The 18,596-nt window shown below is 45.5% G+C and overlaps 2 protein-coding genes across 2 annotated transcripts; both read right to left on the reverse strand.

The window, feature by feature from the left end:
* Positions 1 to 1,588: 1,588 nt before the first annotated feature.
* On the reverse strand, positions 1,589 to 3,151 carry ATNIH1004_009333 (class I SAM-dependent methyltransferase; the record flags this gene model as incomplete). The annotated part of the gene is made up of 9 exons (XM_033573925.1): positions 1,589 to 2,274; positions 2,326 to 2,351; positions 2,403 to 2,521; positions 2,568 to 2,603; positions 2,653 to 2,697; positions 2,742 to 2,748; positions 2,796 to 2,849; positions 2,897 to 2,931; positions 2,990 to 3,151. The coding sequence occupies 9 exons, from the start codon at positions 3,149 to 3,151 to the stop codon at positions 1,589 to 1,591; spliced, it is 1,170 nt and encodes a 389-aa protein (XP_033424477.1).
* A 6,732-nt stretch (positions 3,152 to 9,883) lies between these two features.
* Positions 9,884 to 10,978, reverse strand: ATNIH1004_009334 (uncharacterized protein; the record flags this gene model as incomplete). Its single annotated transcript, XM_033573926.1, has 1 exon — positions 9,884 to 10,978. The coding sequence occupies one exon, from the start codon at positions 10,976 to 10,978 to the stop codon at positions 9,884 to 9,886; it is 1,095 nt and encodes a 364-aa protein (XP_033424478.1).
* Positions 10,979 to 18,596: the final 7,618 nt, after the last annotated feature.

Consider the following 18,596-nt stretch of genomic DNA (forward strand, 5'->3'; position numbering starts at 1 on the left):
GCCACACATGGTACATGGCTTGACATGCATCTCCCACCAGAACGCATCTTTTTATTCTGGAACCAGCGCGACAAACTAGGGTCAATGTGTAGGCTCTACTTGATGATTTTCTCTTCTGGAATTAAGCTAAATAATATTCATACGACTTCATTCCACCTCTGGTAGGTACGTTGCATTTAGCGCTTGGTTCCCATTCCAGTCCAATATTAGTCTCCCTCGTCCTCACTTCCGGTTTGCGGATGGGTCAGAACCATGTTGAAAGTGCGATTCTCTTGATAGGATAATCTCATTCCCTTGCATAACCCATCATAACAATAAATACCCCGCTAAGTGATGAATATAACCCCTCCCAACCCAATCCAACCCAACCCACAGAACAACAGTCTACGTACCAACCATCATATCCATTCAAATCAACAACCGCACCTTCCACGTCACTGACAACGATTGAGAAAACTGCACCAGGGTAGTTTCCGTGCGGGTTCTTTCATTCTGACTGTTTTTCGCAGAGACGGATTGTACGTTGGCTCAACCTACCTGTCTACCTACCTAACTTGTTGAGCATATTCCGACGACAGCTAATCGAATCGAACAAACAATCCAACCTGGATAACAGCCCTAACAGATGCCCTTCAAATCCTCGGCTAAAATAAAGCATATCACGTATACCAGCTCATGCGGGGCAATCTGCGCAACGTGGATAAGAGCATTATGGGCTAAATACGACGTTTTTGATAAATTACTTGGTCATTGTCAGGTACATATCACTACCGAGGAAATGCAAGGGGGTTAAACCTAGTGGACAGGCTGTCTGTGACGATCCTGCGACCTGTTTCGTGGAGGAGCTTATCCCGCTGTACCCGGAAGTGAAGTTGATATTTACGATGAGGGATTCAAATGAATGGCATGCGTGAGTATACCTACCTTATGTAATACTATGGCTTATATTTTATTTATATGTATGAGTGTATACGCTTACAGATCTATTCGAAATCATGTCAGTCATGGAGCGATACCCAATCCTCTACCCGTGTTAGGGATCATCGCTGTGGAAAATAGTATCTGTCGGAGTCGATTTCGCTGGGCTTGGCCTGTTATCACCCGATCTGGAGAGGAGACCCTAAGGGGAGATTGAATTCGGGTGGAGTGAAGATCTACGAGGAATATTACAAGACGATCGAGTCGTTGGTGTCGGAGGAGAATCTTCTGCATTATCATGTGCGAGAAGTTTGGGGACCTATGTGTACATTCCTGAGACAGCCGGTTCCGTAAGTGCCTATGCCTAGTGGGAATACGAAGCGCGAATTGCGGTTGAGACGTGAGGGGTTTACGAAATTGGATATGAAAGAGTGTGCGATGATGGTAGGTGTTGCGGCTTATCATCTTTTGGGATGGGGTGTACAGGGTTGTGAGATCACTAATGTGGTAATAAATGTTGATTTGTGGTGCTGTGTTGTAGTAATTGTGAACATTACCACCTTGCAGAATAAATAGAATAAATAAATACAGCGAAACTGACGCTCGGTCATGACAATGCGAGGCTACTACACCCGGGATATCTACCATAAATCATTAAATTGCGTGGTCATCATGTCGATGCTGAAGCCGACTCCGGCTTCTGTCCATACACAATATGCACCTTGGAGTAAAGATGGTTGGACAAGTCGCGCAATTCATTGCGCATCCCCGCCACCAGCGCCTCAATCTCAACGCGCTCCCACCCCAACACACGCGTAAACAACGCGTAGCAGTACGGTCCAAGTGCTTCGAACATGTTGACCTGGTGGTATCGGCCGACGTCCTTGAGTTTGGGGTCTTTCGGCCAGGGACTCTGTGGCACCTGATACATTCTTAATACGTACGCCTCTGCAAATGGAAGGGACCTTACTTTGTATATGTCCTCGCGGACGTTGACAAATCCGGCTTTCTCCATCTTCTCCTTCCAGTGGACTACAGTGGTCATATCCTTGCCGTACATCTTGGATGCCGCATGCATGTTCTTGACTCCCTCGAGGAGACAAGGAGCCCGCAAATGTGTTTCGTCGTCCGAGTAGGTGTTGACTTCTAACGAGGCGATCTCGAAGTAACCGTTCGGGTTTAGATTTTCGTACGCCTGTCTGAACAGCCGGTCGTGATCGCCGATACAGCCCTCCAGCTCGCGGCCGTGGATATAGTCAAAGGGTTGACTATAGGACCAGTTCTGCTCGAAGTCGTCGATCTCGAAGCGGCAGTTAGGAGGGATCCAAGACGGTTGAATTGGGCTGAGATCATTTCCTACGGAGGGTTAGCGCAAGCAGACACTCCGTATTGCATTCCTCAGCCTACCGATCACTAGCGACTCGGGGTGTGCACTGGCGAAGTTAGAAGTGTCCTGAATTATATTGAACGGAGAGGCATCTCACTCTGCGAAATCAATAGCCCAGATGCCCGTGCCCGTACCGATATCCAACACACGTGCTGGATTGTTGACCGGCGCGCGACACAGTTCACCTTTCAGTAACATGCGGTAGATGTGATGGCTCTGGTACATTATAAGTATGAACGCTTCCCGACTGCGAAAAACTCACCAGATCGAGACGATCTTGTTCTTGCTCGTCATTCGGCTAGCAAAAATTAGACTACGATTAAACATAGACAGTTCTCAGTGCGTACCAAGAGGTATGTGCCTTCATGGTACGAATGATATCTGCGACCGTTCTACGCTCTTAGCATGATCTTCTAACACAAATCGAGGACAATACCTCATATCTAACAAGTCAGTAAAGCCCTCAAGCTATAGAGCAACAAAAACTTACTGGTAGTTCATAGCGCTCGACGTGATGCTGGTAGTGTAACTGGCATCGCCCAGTCTAGAGCTGTCAGCGCCTGATGCGGCCCAACGCACAGTCACACTTACGAGCCGGCATAGACGGAATCGCCATCGTCAAAGTCCTACAGAGAGGATGGTAAGTCCAATCCGGTGATGCCGCGGCAGAAGGATGGGACCAACTTCGGGTTCGATAAATGCCGGATCGTGTTCCTCCTGTTGATGGAGTTCTGGCTGAGGATGTTCTGGCTCAGGGCGTTCCGATTCATGGCGTTCTGGCTGAGGGCGTTCTGGCTCAGCGCGTGGCGACGCGGGAGTTCTACGTTCCTCTTCGTCGGCAGTCATTCTTGTCGGAGATCCGATATGAAGAATGGATCGAATTTGGAGAAGAGGGGAAGGGAAGTTAGAAAAGAAAAGGAAAGAAAAATACAATGTTTAAGTAAAATGGGGAGAAATTTATTATTTGAGGTATGGAGAAATTAGTTCATTAAAATCCTCGGAAAACGTAGGGAGGAACAAGGAAGGGTATATTTTTAAAGATCAACCACACAAAACCCTGCAGAAAGAACAAAAAGACTAATTCTTAATAATAATGCTGGCTGGCCGTTGAACAGATGGTGACTGCTCCGTAGAAAAGACCTGGCCCACTGCTGCTAGTCTCGGGCTCTATCGAATTGCAGTGACCTTGTTTCGGCGGATGCAGCAGCGGATGCCGCGGCGGTCGGTGATCGCTCCTCGTTGGGGCTTGGACAGGCACCGTTGGCGTTAGTCGTATGCCCTAGCATTGGCTGGTCCTGTCCGTGTGGGAATGCCTGGGTTAGAAATGGCCAGTCCTCTCGCAGGGAATCAATCTCCAGAATCAGAAGAAAGGAATTTCTAGCCATGGATGACGCAAGGGAGACTGCATCCCCCCTCTCACTCCAACTCGGCCACATCAAGCAAGAGGCTGCCAGAAGTACGGAAGCCACGATGATCTACATTACGTTTGGATGGACTATAAGTACTATCGAGCGGACCCGTCCATGCATCTGTCCATGTGGCAGTGGGGGAGGGGACTGTTCTGATACTTGTAAATTTTGGGTTTCTTCACGAAGGAACTCTGGGCATCTTTCGGGGAATCGATGGTCCATCGGGGAATCCCATCGAAACCCCGATTACACAGCAGTCAGATGTGCTTGCAGGACGTACACAGGTATGTGTTTTCGAACCAGCTTCCGAAGTTTCTCCGTCCATGCAGGACACCAATAGAAACTACCGCAAACTGGCCACGATCAAAAGTACGGATGTGGACGAGGATACACCGCCACTGGTTGGAGCGCTGCGTATGCAGGTCGTCCTCTTGAGTAACTACGGGTGGGTCGCAGCCTCGGTTATGACATGACTCGGTGAGCGGCATCTCCCTAGTCCAGCATACTCACTCTTTTCTGTTTTGCTATCTGTCTGTCATCCGAATAGCCTATGGGGCGTTTACTAGTGCTTATGAATCGACGGATTCAATGGCCTAGAACTGGAATGGTGCAGACACTATTTAGTATCTGTACTCCGTACTTTCTTTCATAGAAAAGAGTCTACATCATGCGACACATACAGAGGACTTAGTACAGAGTAGATGTATCATATCATTCAGACCGACCCACTATGCCTTCCGCATTCTTCGAGAATTTGGATACGTAAGCCCGATCGGAACTTAACAGAGGACGATCGAGCGAAAAAAAGACTTGCTCCATACGGAGTATGTACATAGTATGTTCCTATTAGCGCCTTCCAGTGCCCCCACCGCCTTCGGGATGGGGGTGCACCACACTGGTAGCCTAATTCACACCGGAAACCCAAATTTGATACTATTCGCACTATCTATCGTCTTTCCCCCTTAGTATCTATCCAAAAATTCTGATTTGCTTGTTGTGCTGCCATCGCTGAATCAGGTAATACAGAATCTATTATTGTAGAGGGTTATGGTGGTGGCTGGCTGTAACTATGGTTTTCTCTGTTGCTTATTTAACCTTTTTTTCTCAGGCCACCAATAACTTATTTGTTGTGATATGATATTATCCAACCTTGACTGGCTTGTCTAGCATCGCCATCTAGAACGGCTTAAGAGATCCTCACTACGAGCCATAACGCCATTAGTAGTAGTCTCGTAGTCTCCGTCTCCCTCCTCGTTATAACGTCAATTTTTCTTTTTCTCAGCATCCTTCTCCATCCTAGCCTTGATAGATCGATTGGCATCTTTTGTACTATGTATACCAGAATCTCCGAGCCTTGGAATCTGCCGCTTAGTGATTTGGGCTTCGGGGGGCTTGTATCTGTCTTATTTTACCGACTGTATCGCTCATCATAGAAAGCTCCTCGTGCTGCTGTTTTTCGGTAATGATAGAACGCTCGTTGTAGACTTCGCTGAAGCTTTGGAGTAAGGTTATTAGTAGTGAATATCTTTAAAAGTTTTCTCTGATTTTTTTTTAAGGTTAGGCGCTCTTCAGAGGTGTATTCTCAACGCTAGAAGAAGAGAGGCTTGTTAGTGGTGTGCACCATAAAAAATACGCGTATTCGCAAGTATCGATCCTCCATAGAATTAGGTCTCTGATTCAAAAACATCTCGCGTTTATAAAGGCAAGGTAAACAACCGAAGAACGTAAACTAACTAACATAGGAAATATAAGCGATCTGATGGTGTTGTATCATCAACAACATTTAACCAAGAAAGGTGGGTGCGTATATCAATATTACTATTTGTCGACGTGGTGTAACCTCCCCATACGGGCGAAGATCTGGTGTGGAGAGCTCTGGAACTGGTGGAAGAGTATCCTGAAACCTTTGGGATAATAGCAGATCTATCTGGAGGATATACACCACGTTCTTTAATTAAATTCCGGATGATCCGCTGGTTAAATGTCTTTTTTCGGACGGTAATAGTAATACTATCCGCCAAGTAATCTATCTGCCTTACTCCCGGGTATTTCACCCACTGAGCAATAAGGATATTTTGCTTGCGAAAATTCTGTTTATATGCAAAGAAAGGCTTGCTATTAAAAGGTTAGCAAATTATAAGTTGTAACAGGCTGAAAATAAAGAAAAATGGTAAATTCCTTGTAGAGTTATAAAAATTCGACAGTTTTATAAAACTTATAGCTGTTAAATATTAACACATGTTGTTTATCTCTTTTTATCCGATTTTTAGTTGTCCTATAAAACATTTAAAGCTATCTGATAGCAATTTTATCATTAATATATCCCTTCAGAGAAGTGGCCGTTTAATATAGTCGTAGTTCGGGATAGTTATACTAGCATTTTATAAACTTAGCCCTTATAAAGGTAAATAGTGGCTTGTTATAGCCAAGCTCAGGATCTTAACTATTCCACTGGACTAAAAGACCACTATATCTGATTCCTAAGCATCTTACATAGTGGCACACTGTAATATTAGGTGACGCACCAGACCTAACATAGCTCTATTATCCAACTATCAGCAGCAATGCGCCCGATAGCCGTGATATTTTTAGTATAATTAAATTAAGCAAGGTCAGGGTATATTCCCCTTGTTTTAATAGCCTTCCAAGATCTTCCCTGGCTAGGTTGGAAGCCACATTTATCAAAGTTATATACATGATAACTTGGGAGGTCCTTGACTATATTCGCAAGCTAATTATACCAATACTGTAGATATCTAATATTCTTAATATTAATATGCTTTTTTATGCTTTGTCTTCTAAATCACAGGGCGTAATTTTAGGTGTGCTGGTAGTCTTTTTTGAAGTAATATAGCCATATCTTGCTAACAGTGTGATCTAACCCAGACTGCAGTACAACCTAATCCGCCCACTTTGCTAGTATATTAGGATTAATAGGGAGATATAAATTACGGATACAAGCAACCTATTGGACTAAGGCTTCCTCTTAATTATTATTAAGGCCTTGATGATAGGCTTTTGAGCGCTGCGAACCTGTTTTCCCCGGCAAACCTGGCCACAAACACGCAGTGTCTCGTACGGGATGCCATATTTCCGCGTGGTCTTTGATAATTTTTTTTTCCAGCATACGCGGCTTCACAGGCCTTAATAACACGTAATCCGTCTATTTTTGAAGCTTTTGGCAAGGTGGGTGGATAGGAATAACGTCAAGAACATGGATGGTGGGAAATTTGGGTTTCTGGTGCGAATTGGACTACCAGTGTGGTGCACCCCCATCCCGAAGGCAGTGGGGGTACTGGAAGGCACTAACATACCCATATGAAATGACGGAAGCTGAAAACTGATGGGAATTGAATGATTCTTGAGCGGCAAATTGTCTGAAGCAAGTGTACATATTGCAGGCCATAATGAACAGACTGTGTATTGTGATTTCGACAAAACTGTAAGCCCACATATTCTTCTCCCATTTTACTAAATATTCTTTCCGTTATTAACATTTTTTATTTGTCCCGCTTTCTTTTTGTACTCTTCTTTTCTTTGTCATTTGCTGACCATGGGCAAATTTATGGAGCTAGGATCGGTATTTTTATTCCTGTTGCGGAAATACTATAATCCGCCCGGCTTGACCGGATCCTTGACAGGCGAATTTTACCTATGAATCTTTTGTTAATTAGTTGAGTATTTAAGAGGAACATCTTTAGTCGAGCACCCGAGATAGGAATGCAAGAGACTCATTTGGTTGAGATACTCTGATTCCTGGTGTATCTACAGATGACATATACTTCCTAATTAAGCTAATGATCGGTGTGTAGCGGATATAGCTCCCTGCACACTGCCTTCCCCTGAATTCCACAACATTGGTTATGAGCTCAGGCTTGCAGCGTCAATTTAACTACCAGCCCTCTGCACCTCGGGAGCTTATATTGGATTACAAACCCTATCTAAGCACGCAGGGTAAGCTATTAATCAACGTGTGTATCCTCAATATCCAGAACGGGTGGCTAGGACCGATCAAATTACTTACCAATTGGAGTTGGGCAATATTACCACTACGGCCGAAACGATTAGATGTTGGAGAGGGCTTGTGGTCCCCGGACAGGACGATTTATATCAAGCCCGGAGAATAATGAGGAGCTAGAGGGAGAATCAGGATTCCCACAAGAGGATTTATTGGAACTACCTGAAACCCAGAAGAACTAAGAATTCCCGATCCAGAGGAGATTCTAGAACCAGGCGAATTCTTAGAAGAAGAAGAGGGACCTGAAGAATCTATACAGACTGAGCAAGAATCTAGGATAGAAGTCAGCGAGGTTAGTTAGACCCTGCCAAAACCGCTCACTGGTAGGACCAAAACCCAAGCCGCGGGCCACCCACAACAAGCCCGTTTTTGCATAATTTTTCCAATTAGGACACTTTGGGTTGTATAAATCTGCTGATTCATTCAGATAGATTTTTTATGTACATATGTATTGGTCTGTTTGATTTTTATTGCTATGTTTGACATGGTTGACTACACGTGTGTAGTACACCACGACCTCGTACCCGCCCACGGGTAATTGGGTGAGGACCAAAGCCCGTTTCTTGGCGAGTAATTACTGGACCACGACGGGTAACCCGCGAGCGCTGTTGAGGCCTAATCCTTGTGATCAATGCAGACGGAATTAGCAGTCAGAATGGCAACTGATATAACAAGGCCTAAAGTGGCGAAAGCAGTCAAATTAGTATCATTTGATCTGCCAAAACTTACCAGAGAGAATGTCCGAACGTGGAAATCAAAGGTGCAGCGACTCTGCAAGATCCAAAGGATGTTGGACAGTGGTAGAAGAGACTCAGAAACGGTTAGATAAACCTGAGGAGTTAGGACAACTGCTTGAGAATGAGATATGGGCTTCCCAAGATGAAATTGCGCAGCATTATATCACTGAGAATATTCAGCAGAGTGATATGACTACGGTACGAGACTATCAGAGCTCAGGGGAGATATGGACTTATCTTATGGAAAAATATGAAAAGGCAGCCAAGCACGATAATATGGTGCTTCTACAGAGGATAACGACATGGAAAAAGGATCCTAAGATGGATTTGGAAACATCACTGCAAGAATTAGAGCAATGGAATGCAGATCTATATGGGTTGAGCAACAAGAAACATAAGTTTGATAAAGAATTGGTCTTAATGATGTTTCTAAATGGATTATCTCAGGAATATGGATTATCCGGGACGCTCTAATTGCAAACGCAACCGTGGAGAGAAGATAACCCTATCCCGATTGGGAATAGGGGCTATCTACTAATCAAAAATAGATAGTTGGAGTGTCTGCAAACCGGATTAAAAAAGAAAATGCCATAATTGCGGCAAGCCAGGCCATTGGAGACATGAATGCAGAGGTCCAAAGAGGGACCAAGATGCCTTAGGTAGTCATGGAATAGGTAAGAACCGTGGACGGAAGGGCTAGAAAAAGGAGTCCCAGAAAGACAAAGCAAGATCTGCAGAGGCAAAGGACTCAGATAGCGAGCTACCTAGTGAGATTGAGTCCGCAGGTGAAAAGGCTATAGGCTGCAACTGAATGAGCAGATCAGCAACCGATTTATGCATCTAATTGATCAGGACGATCAGGAGCAGGCCTACTGCATGAAGGACGAGTTATCTAGGTTTGTCAAGCACGCTACGCACCACCGCAAAGGCCGGCGGTTATTCCAACCATTATTTTACTTGCGGGATAGCTGGTTAGGCGTCCCGTCAGACTTACTTCGCCCAACAGATACCCCGGGGTCAATATCGAATCCAACGTTGAGGGGAATTTATCCCCGCGCATGACATCGAGTTCAGCCGACCGGGTTGCGAAGGACCGCCCATTGGAAAACGAATGCTCATTCTTTGGGAGACGTAACGGATTTTGTCAGTGTCTGGAAATACTGAGCTCATTAGCCTGACATGTTTTTGGGTTGCGGAGCTGGCCGCGACCTTAGATCAACATCTCCGCCTTGATGAAACCATACTGTTTTGCTTTAAATGAATTACACAGGATCTGCACAGATGGATTGCCTTAAGGCTCTATCCGTCGTACGTTCAATTAATGACAAAAATAGCAGAGTAACCTCTCTTCATCCTGTCAGGGTTTATGATAACTTGTCTGGTCATAGTTCTATGCCGCCTCCCGTGCGCATGCTTATGATCTTGGCTTCCAATCTAGGTCCCATTTTCCACCCTTGGGCTGCTCAAAGGATGCATCGCTGGGCTTCCAATCTAAGTCCCATTTTCCGCCCTCGGGCTGCTCAAAGGATGCACCGCTGGGCTTCCAGTGAGGAGTATCCCATTTTCCACCTTCACGCTGTCCGGAAGAGGATCCACCAGCTGGCTTCCAGTCCGGTGTATCCCATTTTCCACCTTCGCGCTGCCCGGATAAAGATCCACCAGCAGGCTTCCAGTCCGGAGTATCCCATTTTCCACCTTCACGCTGCTCCGATGAGGATCCACCAGCTGGCTTCCAGTCCGGAGTATCCCATTTTCCACCTTCACGCTGCTCCGATGAGGATCCACCAGCTGGCTTCCAGTCCGGAGTATCCCATTTTCCACCTTCACGCTGTCCGGATGAGGATCCACCAGCTGGCTTCCAGTCCGGAGTATCCCATTTTCCACCTTCACGCTGCTCCGATGAGGATCCACCAGCTGGCTTCCAGTCCGGAGTATCCCATTTTCCACCTTCACGCTGTCCGGAAGAGGATCCACCAGCTGGCTTCCAGTCCGGGGTATCCCATTTTCCACCCTCGCGCCGGCCAGACGAACTATCAGACGATGTCCCCTTATCTCCCTGCCATGTTCCGTCTGGCTGACGAGAGGAAGATCCATCAGCTTTCTGCCAGCGAGGGGTGTCCCAGTTTCCACCTCCCTGGCCAGAACCATCAGATGATGTCCCCTCCTCTCTTTGCCTTGTTTCACCTCGCTGACGGGAGGAAGATCCATCAGCTTTCTGCCAGCGAGGGGTGTCCCAGTTTCCACCGTCGCGCTGGCCAGAACCATCAGATGATGTCCCTTCCTCTCTTTGCCTTGTTTCACCTCGCTGACGGGAGGAAGATCCATCAGCTTTCTGCCAGCGAGGGGTGTCCCAGTTTCCACCGTCGCGCTGGCCAGAACCATCAGATGATGTCCCTTTCTCTCTCTGCCCTGTTCCGCCTCGCTGACGGGAGGAAGATCCATCAGCCGCCTCCCAGTGAGGGGTATCCCATCTTCCACCTTCGCGCTGGGCAGACGATTCGTCAGGCATGATGCAATTGTGGCCGTCAAATTCAGTCCCTACAGGACAGCATTTGACCTTTCCAGAGGTAGGGTCTGTTGCTGGAACTATGTTGTCGAGAGTGTACTTTGATTGTTGAAGGATAGCCTGACTAGGTGAATTGCCCGAAACGTGGTCAGCCTGGAAAGCTATAAACACGAGTATTAGTCCGATAGCTTGTTGTAGGGTCAGCATTATGTATAAGAAAGTAATATAACAAAATAGATACAAGGATCGCGTATGGAACATCTCGGATATTCATAGCACAAGAGGTTTACAAATGGGAATCTACTTATAGCTGGGATGAGGTAGCTCTATGAATCATCATGAATTGTACCTTCCTCTTGGTAACGTCATGTATATCATCATTGATTCTTCACCGCGATTCGAACGGGGCCTAGAATTATATTACAATCTCCGATTGCGACGATTATCTGGTCGGTCGCATCCAGCGAACTGACTGAAGCATTATTTCATTCATGATGTTATAAACTTAGTTATATTTCGCCACTTCTGTGTTATCTATAATGGAGAGTGTTATAGACAACTCCACAGGTCAATATATGTAGGACTGGATCTACGGAATCAAACAAATGATTGGATACCAGGAGAAAGACGTTCTGTACAGTATCAAGTTCAATCACTTGCTGTAAAAAATAGTTCTTGAATTTTCTCTATTAAATACGATAGTCAGCAAAACCTCCAGGGGCTCTTGCAGGAGAATGGGTTTGTCATACAAGAAATGGAGAGAGAGTGTAATGGAATCACCGTGATAAATCAAAGGAAAAGTATGCTCCATACCTTGTAGCATCACCCCTCCCAGACAACCTACTTCTTGTGAAACTCGATTAAGTTACTCTGCATACCTCCATTTCATGGTAATTATAATGTCTGTTCTTGGCAGAATACCGCCATTACGGCTAAGGTTAAAACTGAATTGGGGGGTGCCAAGGGAAAATGATCTATGACGCGCCTCCCTTTTCCGGACGACGGGAATGCATCTTAGTGACTAGCTGACAGATACATACGGACGAGAGTACTATGGTAACCATTTACTGTAAAGTCTCTTTGCGCCAACATTGCATATTTTTACAGCAGCTATATGACATGCATTCTGTATTTATTTCCGGGAAAGCAACACCACCATTTCTTCCCATTCTCCATTTCTTCAAATAACACAGAATATTCCTTGTGGACTTATCTGGCAGGACCTTTTCGGATATGAACGTCTATCAGAAGACACCCTTCTCGTCTCTGTTGGATTAATATGCTCCATAGGAGACAGATTGCCGAAAGGGCGAACATGCATCATGAGAGATACGCCGAAGTCAATTAGGAATCCCTTCAGCTATACGTCTGTGATGTTCTAGAATGGAGTCGGATTCTTCGGGTAGCTTATTGCTGCGGAGGTAAATTGGAGAACCGTGGCTACAGTCGGTGTTTGCAGTGAGCATGTTTAATCTATGACACCGGCAAATCCTGTTGCGGAAGTGAGAGGGAAGTCAATGATCCAAACGGTCCCGTTAACTCAAAACTCAACGATTCAATAGTGCTGTAAGCGAGAAAGTAAGAATATATATATAGCCTGTCCTTCAATTGATGATTGACTGTAGATACACAATCCCACTCCTTTACCCTTATAAAAGGATATTCCCTCTTCCAAATCAAGTAAATTTTCTCCAAGGACAGAGAAAAATCCAACGGTATGCCCTTCCCCTTTTCATTTTATTTTTATTTATTTATTTATTTTTTAAACAAAAATGACGAACCCCTGATAACATTGCCATTCAGAAAATGAAGGTCACTCTTGCCCCACTTGTTCTACTCCTCGCATCAGCCTCAGCCGTGAGGGTTAGTCAACAAGAAGCAAGAGACTGGACCCAATGCACCCATCGCTTGCTTGACCGGCTTGACAACGGTGAAGATGGCAATAAGCTATCTTGCTCCCACCTTCAGTGTCTACAGGACGTTGCGGAGACTTATCACCGAGGAGGCATGCTTGCCGAACTCTCCTCCGTCTTAAACGCTGTCTGTACAATTCGTGGCTTGCCGATAATTAACAGGTTCGGTTAGGCGACACACTATATAAAATTAATCCGGGTTTTTTTCTCTGCGTTACTGCAGTTTTTTCCTGGATCCGCGTTCGAGAGGAAAGGTGGTTCCGATTCACGGTTATATGTACGCTAGTCAAGATAACTTGCCTGGAATGCTGTAAGGCTTTGTTCGTGAATTAAAACGGCATATGAGATTGTTGCCATAGTTTCTACGGCATGACCCACGTATTCCGCCGGTCTTCGCATGCAAATTCCGTAGATCGCAACCTTTAGCCATCGTAGCCGTTATCGCCTCCGACTATTTGAAACTTACCGCGAGATGTGACACACTTGACATCTTGTAATGAAACAGTAGTGCGTGGTGACTACACTGACTGGTTAAAAAGTGCACAAAGCTACTCCATACTCTCAACATATGACAAGCATGGCGGGTCAGCTATCACGTGGGGACTACTGTAAAATCAGAGAGAAGCAGGCCGCTGCTTTTCGTTAACAAATACTATCACTAACCTTACGGTATTTGTCAGACCTATAAGTTGTTAACATGCCGACAGTCCCGTTCTCCTGGAGGAAAAAACATCAACCAAACTGACCGCCTTGAAGCCGGGGACGACTGAGAACTGGAATATAACCAGTATCTATGAGGTTGGATATTGTCACTGGCCAATGGGTTTTGAGCGTGGCGCCCACGAGAATGGCTTCGGTATCTATTGGAGATTCTTAGAATACTAGGAAACCTGAACTGATTGGCGGGAAGAATGACATTAACATCTAATAAGCTAGCGTTGGGATTGAAGCGCTAATTACTGAACAAAAAAGCGCTTTTTGAATGATAGACGACATCTTGTTCTACGCATTGTCTATTGCTGGGAAGGGGCATTTTAAAAATGCTGCCTCGAGAGATAGGGGCCAATCGCCATATTCCATATTCATGTGTCGCGTCTCGCGCTTCCGTTTCTGACTAGGTGAAATACCCTTAGTGGTATTCGTCGGGTTTGCAGCATTGCCGGCTCAAAGTCAATGAATATCAACTGACCATTTTCCTCGCTCTATATCATATTTCCGGGCATTGGGTCTCCATTAAGCTCGCCTGTATTGTGAATCGCCTGCGAGGAATTCTCAGCTTGTTGAACTAGTTCGCAGCGATCGAGGTCATGCCACCTTGCAAGGGTTCTTCCACCGTAACCCATGAATATCAGATAGACAATCTCGGCGATTCCGTTATAAGACTAATGGGTAGAGAAGTCACAGACTGCCAAGGAGCACTGTGACGCATGCCCTTGGATTGAGGTGAGATGCGAATGGGTACACGAGCTCTTCTGTTTCGTTCCTTCCACAAACTCGGCCGCCGCACCTTTTTCCGCAAAGGTATACTACCCATGTGCCCACATGGTTACTTTAAAAAAACGCCATACGTATCCCGTGAATGTGCAGCGATTTGCACCTCAGCTGTGAATGAAGCGGTGGATTATCGCTGAAGAGCTGCCGGTCCAGCCGTCGAAAATTGTAAGTCAATGAGACGAGTTGCTTGGTCAAGTCATTGGCTCATGGAGAGAGCCCTCTAGCGAATCAAGTAAAGCCACCGCTAAGACACAAGTACATCTTAGCCACATAGCAGGAATGCTGCCTTGGTCACTTTGTTCGTGGGACAGCGAGGCTAGACTGAGCATCAAGAGTATACGGGTACAGACGTAACTCCCACTGCATAGCAATGTCTCGCAGGTTTGGGACCACTAGTAAAGCAACAAGGCAGGGAAGAGATGCCAAAGATGCTGCTGTCCATCTGTTGTGCTTCTTCTAGGCTTCGATACGATGGTTCAACGAGCCCTTTTGTTTTTCGCTTGAAATCAATCAATCTTAGTATGGTCTATCGCTGTCTTTTACAGCCTCACACCGTTGAACAAGAAGACAAACGGTTCGCCAGGTACATAAAGGAAATTAAAAAATAGGGGGCCTTTTTTTATCTCTATTTTCAGCTCTACTTCGGTGGGCAGTGTAGTCGCCCACCATGCATATCAAGAGGAACCCACTCCCTTGGCGTTTTGATCTAGTATACTACTCCACCATATCATTATGTCACTCTGGTTTGCCCTATGAGTAACTGCGGCTGGGTCTGGTTTACTGCTTAACTCTTGTGTCGTAGACGATGCGGGTCAGAACATTCTTGAAGGAATTAATGCTAGGTAGGACTTGGAGGTGCAAGAAGAACACACGATCGTCGGGAAGGCATAAGACTGTAGAGAGAAGAGAAAGGTCTTCTCTGGAAAGGTATACAGATTAGTGATAACTAGGTCACCTATCGAATTGAAGAAATCAGCTTATCATGCTCTATATTTTAAACGTTCAATATAGGGGTTTAGATAAATTTTCTAGACTAAGAAGCCCACGATGTGAAACCCATGAACATAGGCATCGTAGAGGGGGAAGGAAAAAAAAAAAAGACAGGGTCAATCGGACTATTCCCCACCTGAAATTTCGACTCGCAGGTGCAGCAGAAGGAATAATAACCACAACTCCCTGTTCCATTGATGATGCCATCTCTTTGCTGGGGGTAAAGAAGAAGACAAAAGCGTTATGAGCAAAAATTGATACTGGTGGAACTCTAGCGTGGTGCATTTTATTGAGACTACCTTACTCAAGCTACTCAACCCTCTGCCCAGCCCCTGCTCAGTGAGCAAAAATTTGTGAAGAGTGAGTACTAAATTGGAAAGGAAAAACAGGTTTCTAGAAAATCAAGTACATACTCAAAGAGAAGTTCCTGCATTTAATTGGTAATTCACTGGTCTACAAATGAATATAATTATTATTTTCATTTCCAGATTGTTTCTGGAAATTGAGCTTATCACGGCGTCCTCCCTTTTGTCTTTGTGAATGATCCACGACTGCTTTAGTCTAAATAATATCAAATAGGGGTATTCTACATTGCTTAAGCGAATATCTACAATCTATAAATCTAATCTATATACTAACAAGTGATTACGACGCCCCGTCAGCCGCAGCTCTTATAGCACCCCCTTCGTTAATGGAAACTCATCATGTAGTCGTTCATGGCTCCACGTTGCATTCTCAGCCCCGTGTGATACCTTCTTGGCATAACTGGAGATCATTTGCATTCGATCATTCCATCTAGCGGCCTCCGAGTCCTAGTGCTCCAGTGTAACCGACAGCACAGTGTGCGCAGTAGTGGTCAGAGAGTTGGTAGATGTGCGCAGATAATACCAACACAGAGTTCGACAACCGTCCACAGTGCTGCTTCCATGACAGAGTCTGCGATGTGTTAGTTATGGCCCCAGGACGGAGTCGAATAACGTACAGGATGTATCTTGTTCCTGTACGAGTTTGAGCGTTGCGACCCGCATGATACTAGCAAAGCAGACACTTCAACTGGTAAATTTGGATCGCCTTATATTTCAAGAAGCTAAGGTAGATACTCACAATCCGCCGAGGAGGAATATACCCAGGATAGTGAGCCTGTGTGAGACGAAGCTGGAGCTGAAGAACCATCGGAATCGGCATTGTCAGGATGATCACGCCAATGAGGAGATTGGATATAGAGTTTCCGAAGAAAAATTGTTTCGCGCCAATACATGTTCCATGTTGCGTTTTATCCCAGTTCAGTGAGTTCGGATGACATTGGACCATACGGTGATAAATACTGCCACGCACCATGCGCAAGCTAGTCTACCGACGATCCAGCTAGCGATTCGGAACTTGCCTACAGCAAAGATTCGACGGTAGAAAAGGAGGGGTGGAGATTGTGATCGTTGGGACTAGGAGGGTGTAGGAGATTTCGTTGGCGAAGAAACGCTGGCTCTGTTAGATAAAATTTTGCAGTGAGAATAAAATGTTAAATAGGTATATGTTGGCTCACTTTTTGAAAAAAGATTTCTTCCTCTGTAGCCAGCTCGTCCATGTGTTTCCCTAATTCACCGTTGCCATAAGAATTTGGAATCATCTGAAGTTGCTTATATGGAAGGACAAATTAAGACAAGATTTACGTGATTCTTAACTATCCGATTGCCTATGGTTTGTTCTACCTAATCCTTCTATAATTGTACCACAACTGTATCATGATCTTATCCTATATTAAAATTCTCTTCTAGAATTTAATAAACTAACCAAATAATATGAATGATTATTATTATGCCCTACATAACTTGTATAAATACTCTGTATCTTGATGAATGATTCAACTGCACGTGGCATTCGGAAACCCACATCCACCAATCCCAACCCGGTTAGTCTCAGGCCTCCGTCTGCCCCTTTACAGCGAGAACACATTCCACAATACTCAATAGACAGATAATGAGACTCCGCATATTGCACCTAACCTTGGCCTCATCCTGCCTGTCCCTCCTAGGACTTGGTGAGTAGTCTTCCTTTCCATATATCCCTCCCCCTAACGCGACAACAGGACTCTTTCTATATTTAAGACACGACCCTCCCGACCCAAACCCGGTCGCATATTGCGCCGACTGTCTCGATTATGCCAATGGCATCAACAGAATGATTAACCGTGCTGCCAACAGTGTTGACGGTGTTCGGGGCAACAAGCAGTACTTCCGGTATGCCTGTGATTGGAACTGTCGTGATGAATTGTTGACTTCGGGCCACTGTTTGAAGTATCGCCGAGCTTTTCTGAAGCATTCGGATCGGTACATGTTCGCTGTCGAGGATCCTCCCATGGCTTGCCAGGGTATCAGGGCTTGCCCGTGACTGTCTAGCTTTTCTTTTCTTTTCTTTTCTTTTCTTTTCTTTTCTTTTCTTTCTTTCTTTCTTTCTGTTTTTTTGCTGAGCGAGCATGCATTGTGGTGAGTTCCAGCAACTCGTATTTCTTCCAATCATTGGCAGTTCTTGGATTCTTCCATCAACTCGAGCTCTTCGATCTGCAGCGCCTCGTAAGCGCGAGACCACAGTTCGAAGTCGTCGCCCAAGGGAAGAGGGGCAGAAGCCGTTGGCTGAGAGGAGGGGCCCTGGAGTGACATTTGGAGGCAATGAAGCAGACAACACAACCTGCCCAGGAGGCTATGCGAGGGTCGTTATGTTTAAGGATGTTCTAACAGTCCACAAACTGGTGGTTATGTAGTTAAAAAGGACGCTCCACCGCCCTACGGAGTGATAATAGATACGTCTAGCACAAGTTTTCATCCGAAAATGACGAAGATAATAGTATCAACGCCGTTCGATACACCTGCCTTTGTCTTTTTCTCGCCAGTCTCAGCTCGCAAAACAGGTGTCCATCATTGATTTATTAGGAAAGTCAAATCGCCGCAGGAGGGTGTCGCTGGCTGTCTGAGTGATCATCGGCCGAGGTTAACTTCGCGAGTTCTGGGAGTAAATCGTGTCGCTGAGTTGGCAATATTCAGACTTCAACACCAGGGGACCAATAGTGGAGGGAGTTCGCTAAATCCATGCATTCTGCTAGGAGAGCTTAGTGAAAGGCATCTTGCATCATAAGAAACAACACATGCAACCTGGAAATTTGCGCGGGGCAGTTGGGACAAGATTCTTCCCTGCCTCCTTGTTCCCGATGAGGAGGAGATCTTGATCAAGTG

The sequence above is a fragment of the Aspergillus tanneri genome (genome assembly GCF_003426965.1).
Source record: "Aspergillus tanneri strain NIH1004 chromosome Unknown AapTan_6_pilon_pilon_pilon, whole genome shotgun sequence".
NCBI classification, from domain to species: Eukaryota; Fungi; Ascomycota; class Eurotiomycetes; order Eurotiales; family Aspergillaceae; genus Aspergillus; species Aspergillus tanneri.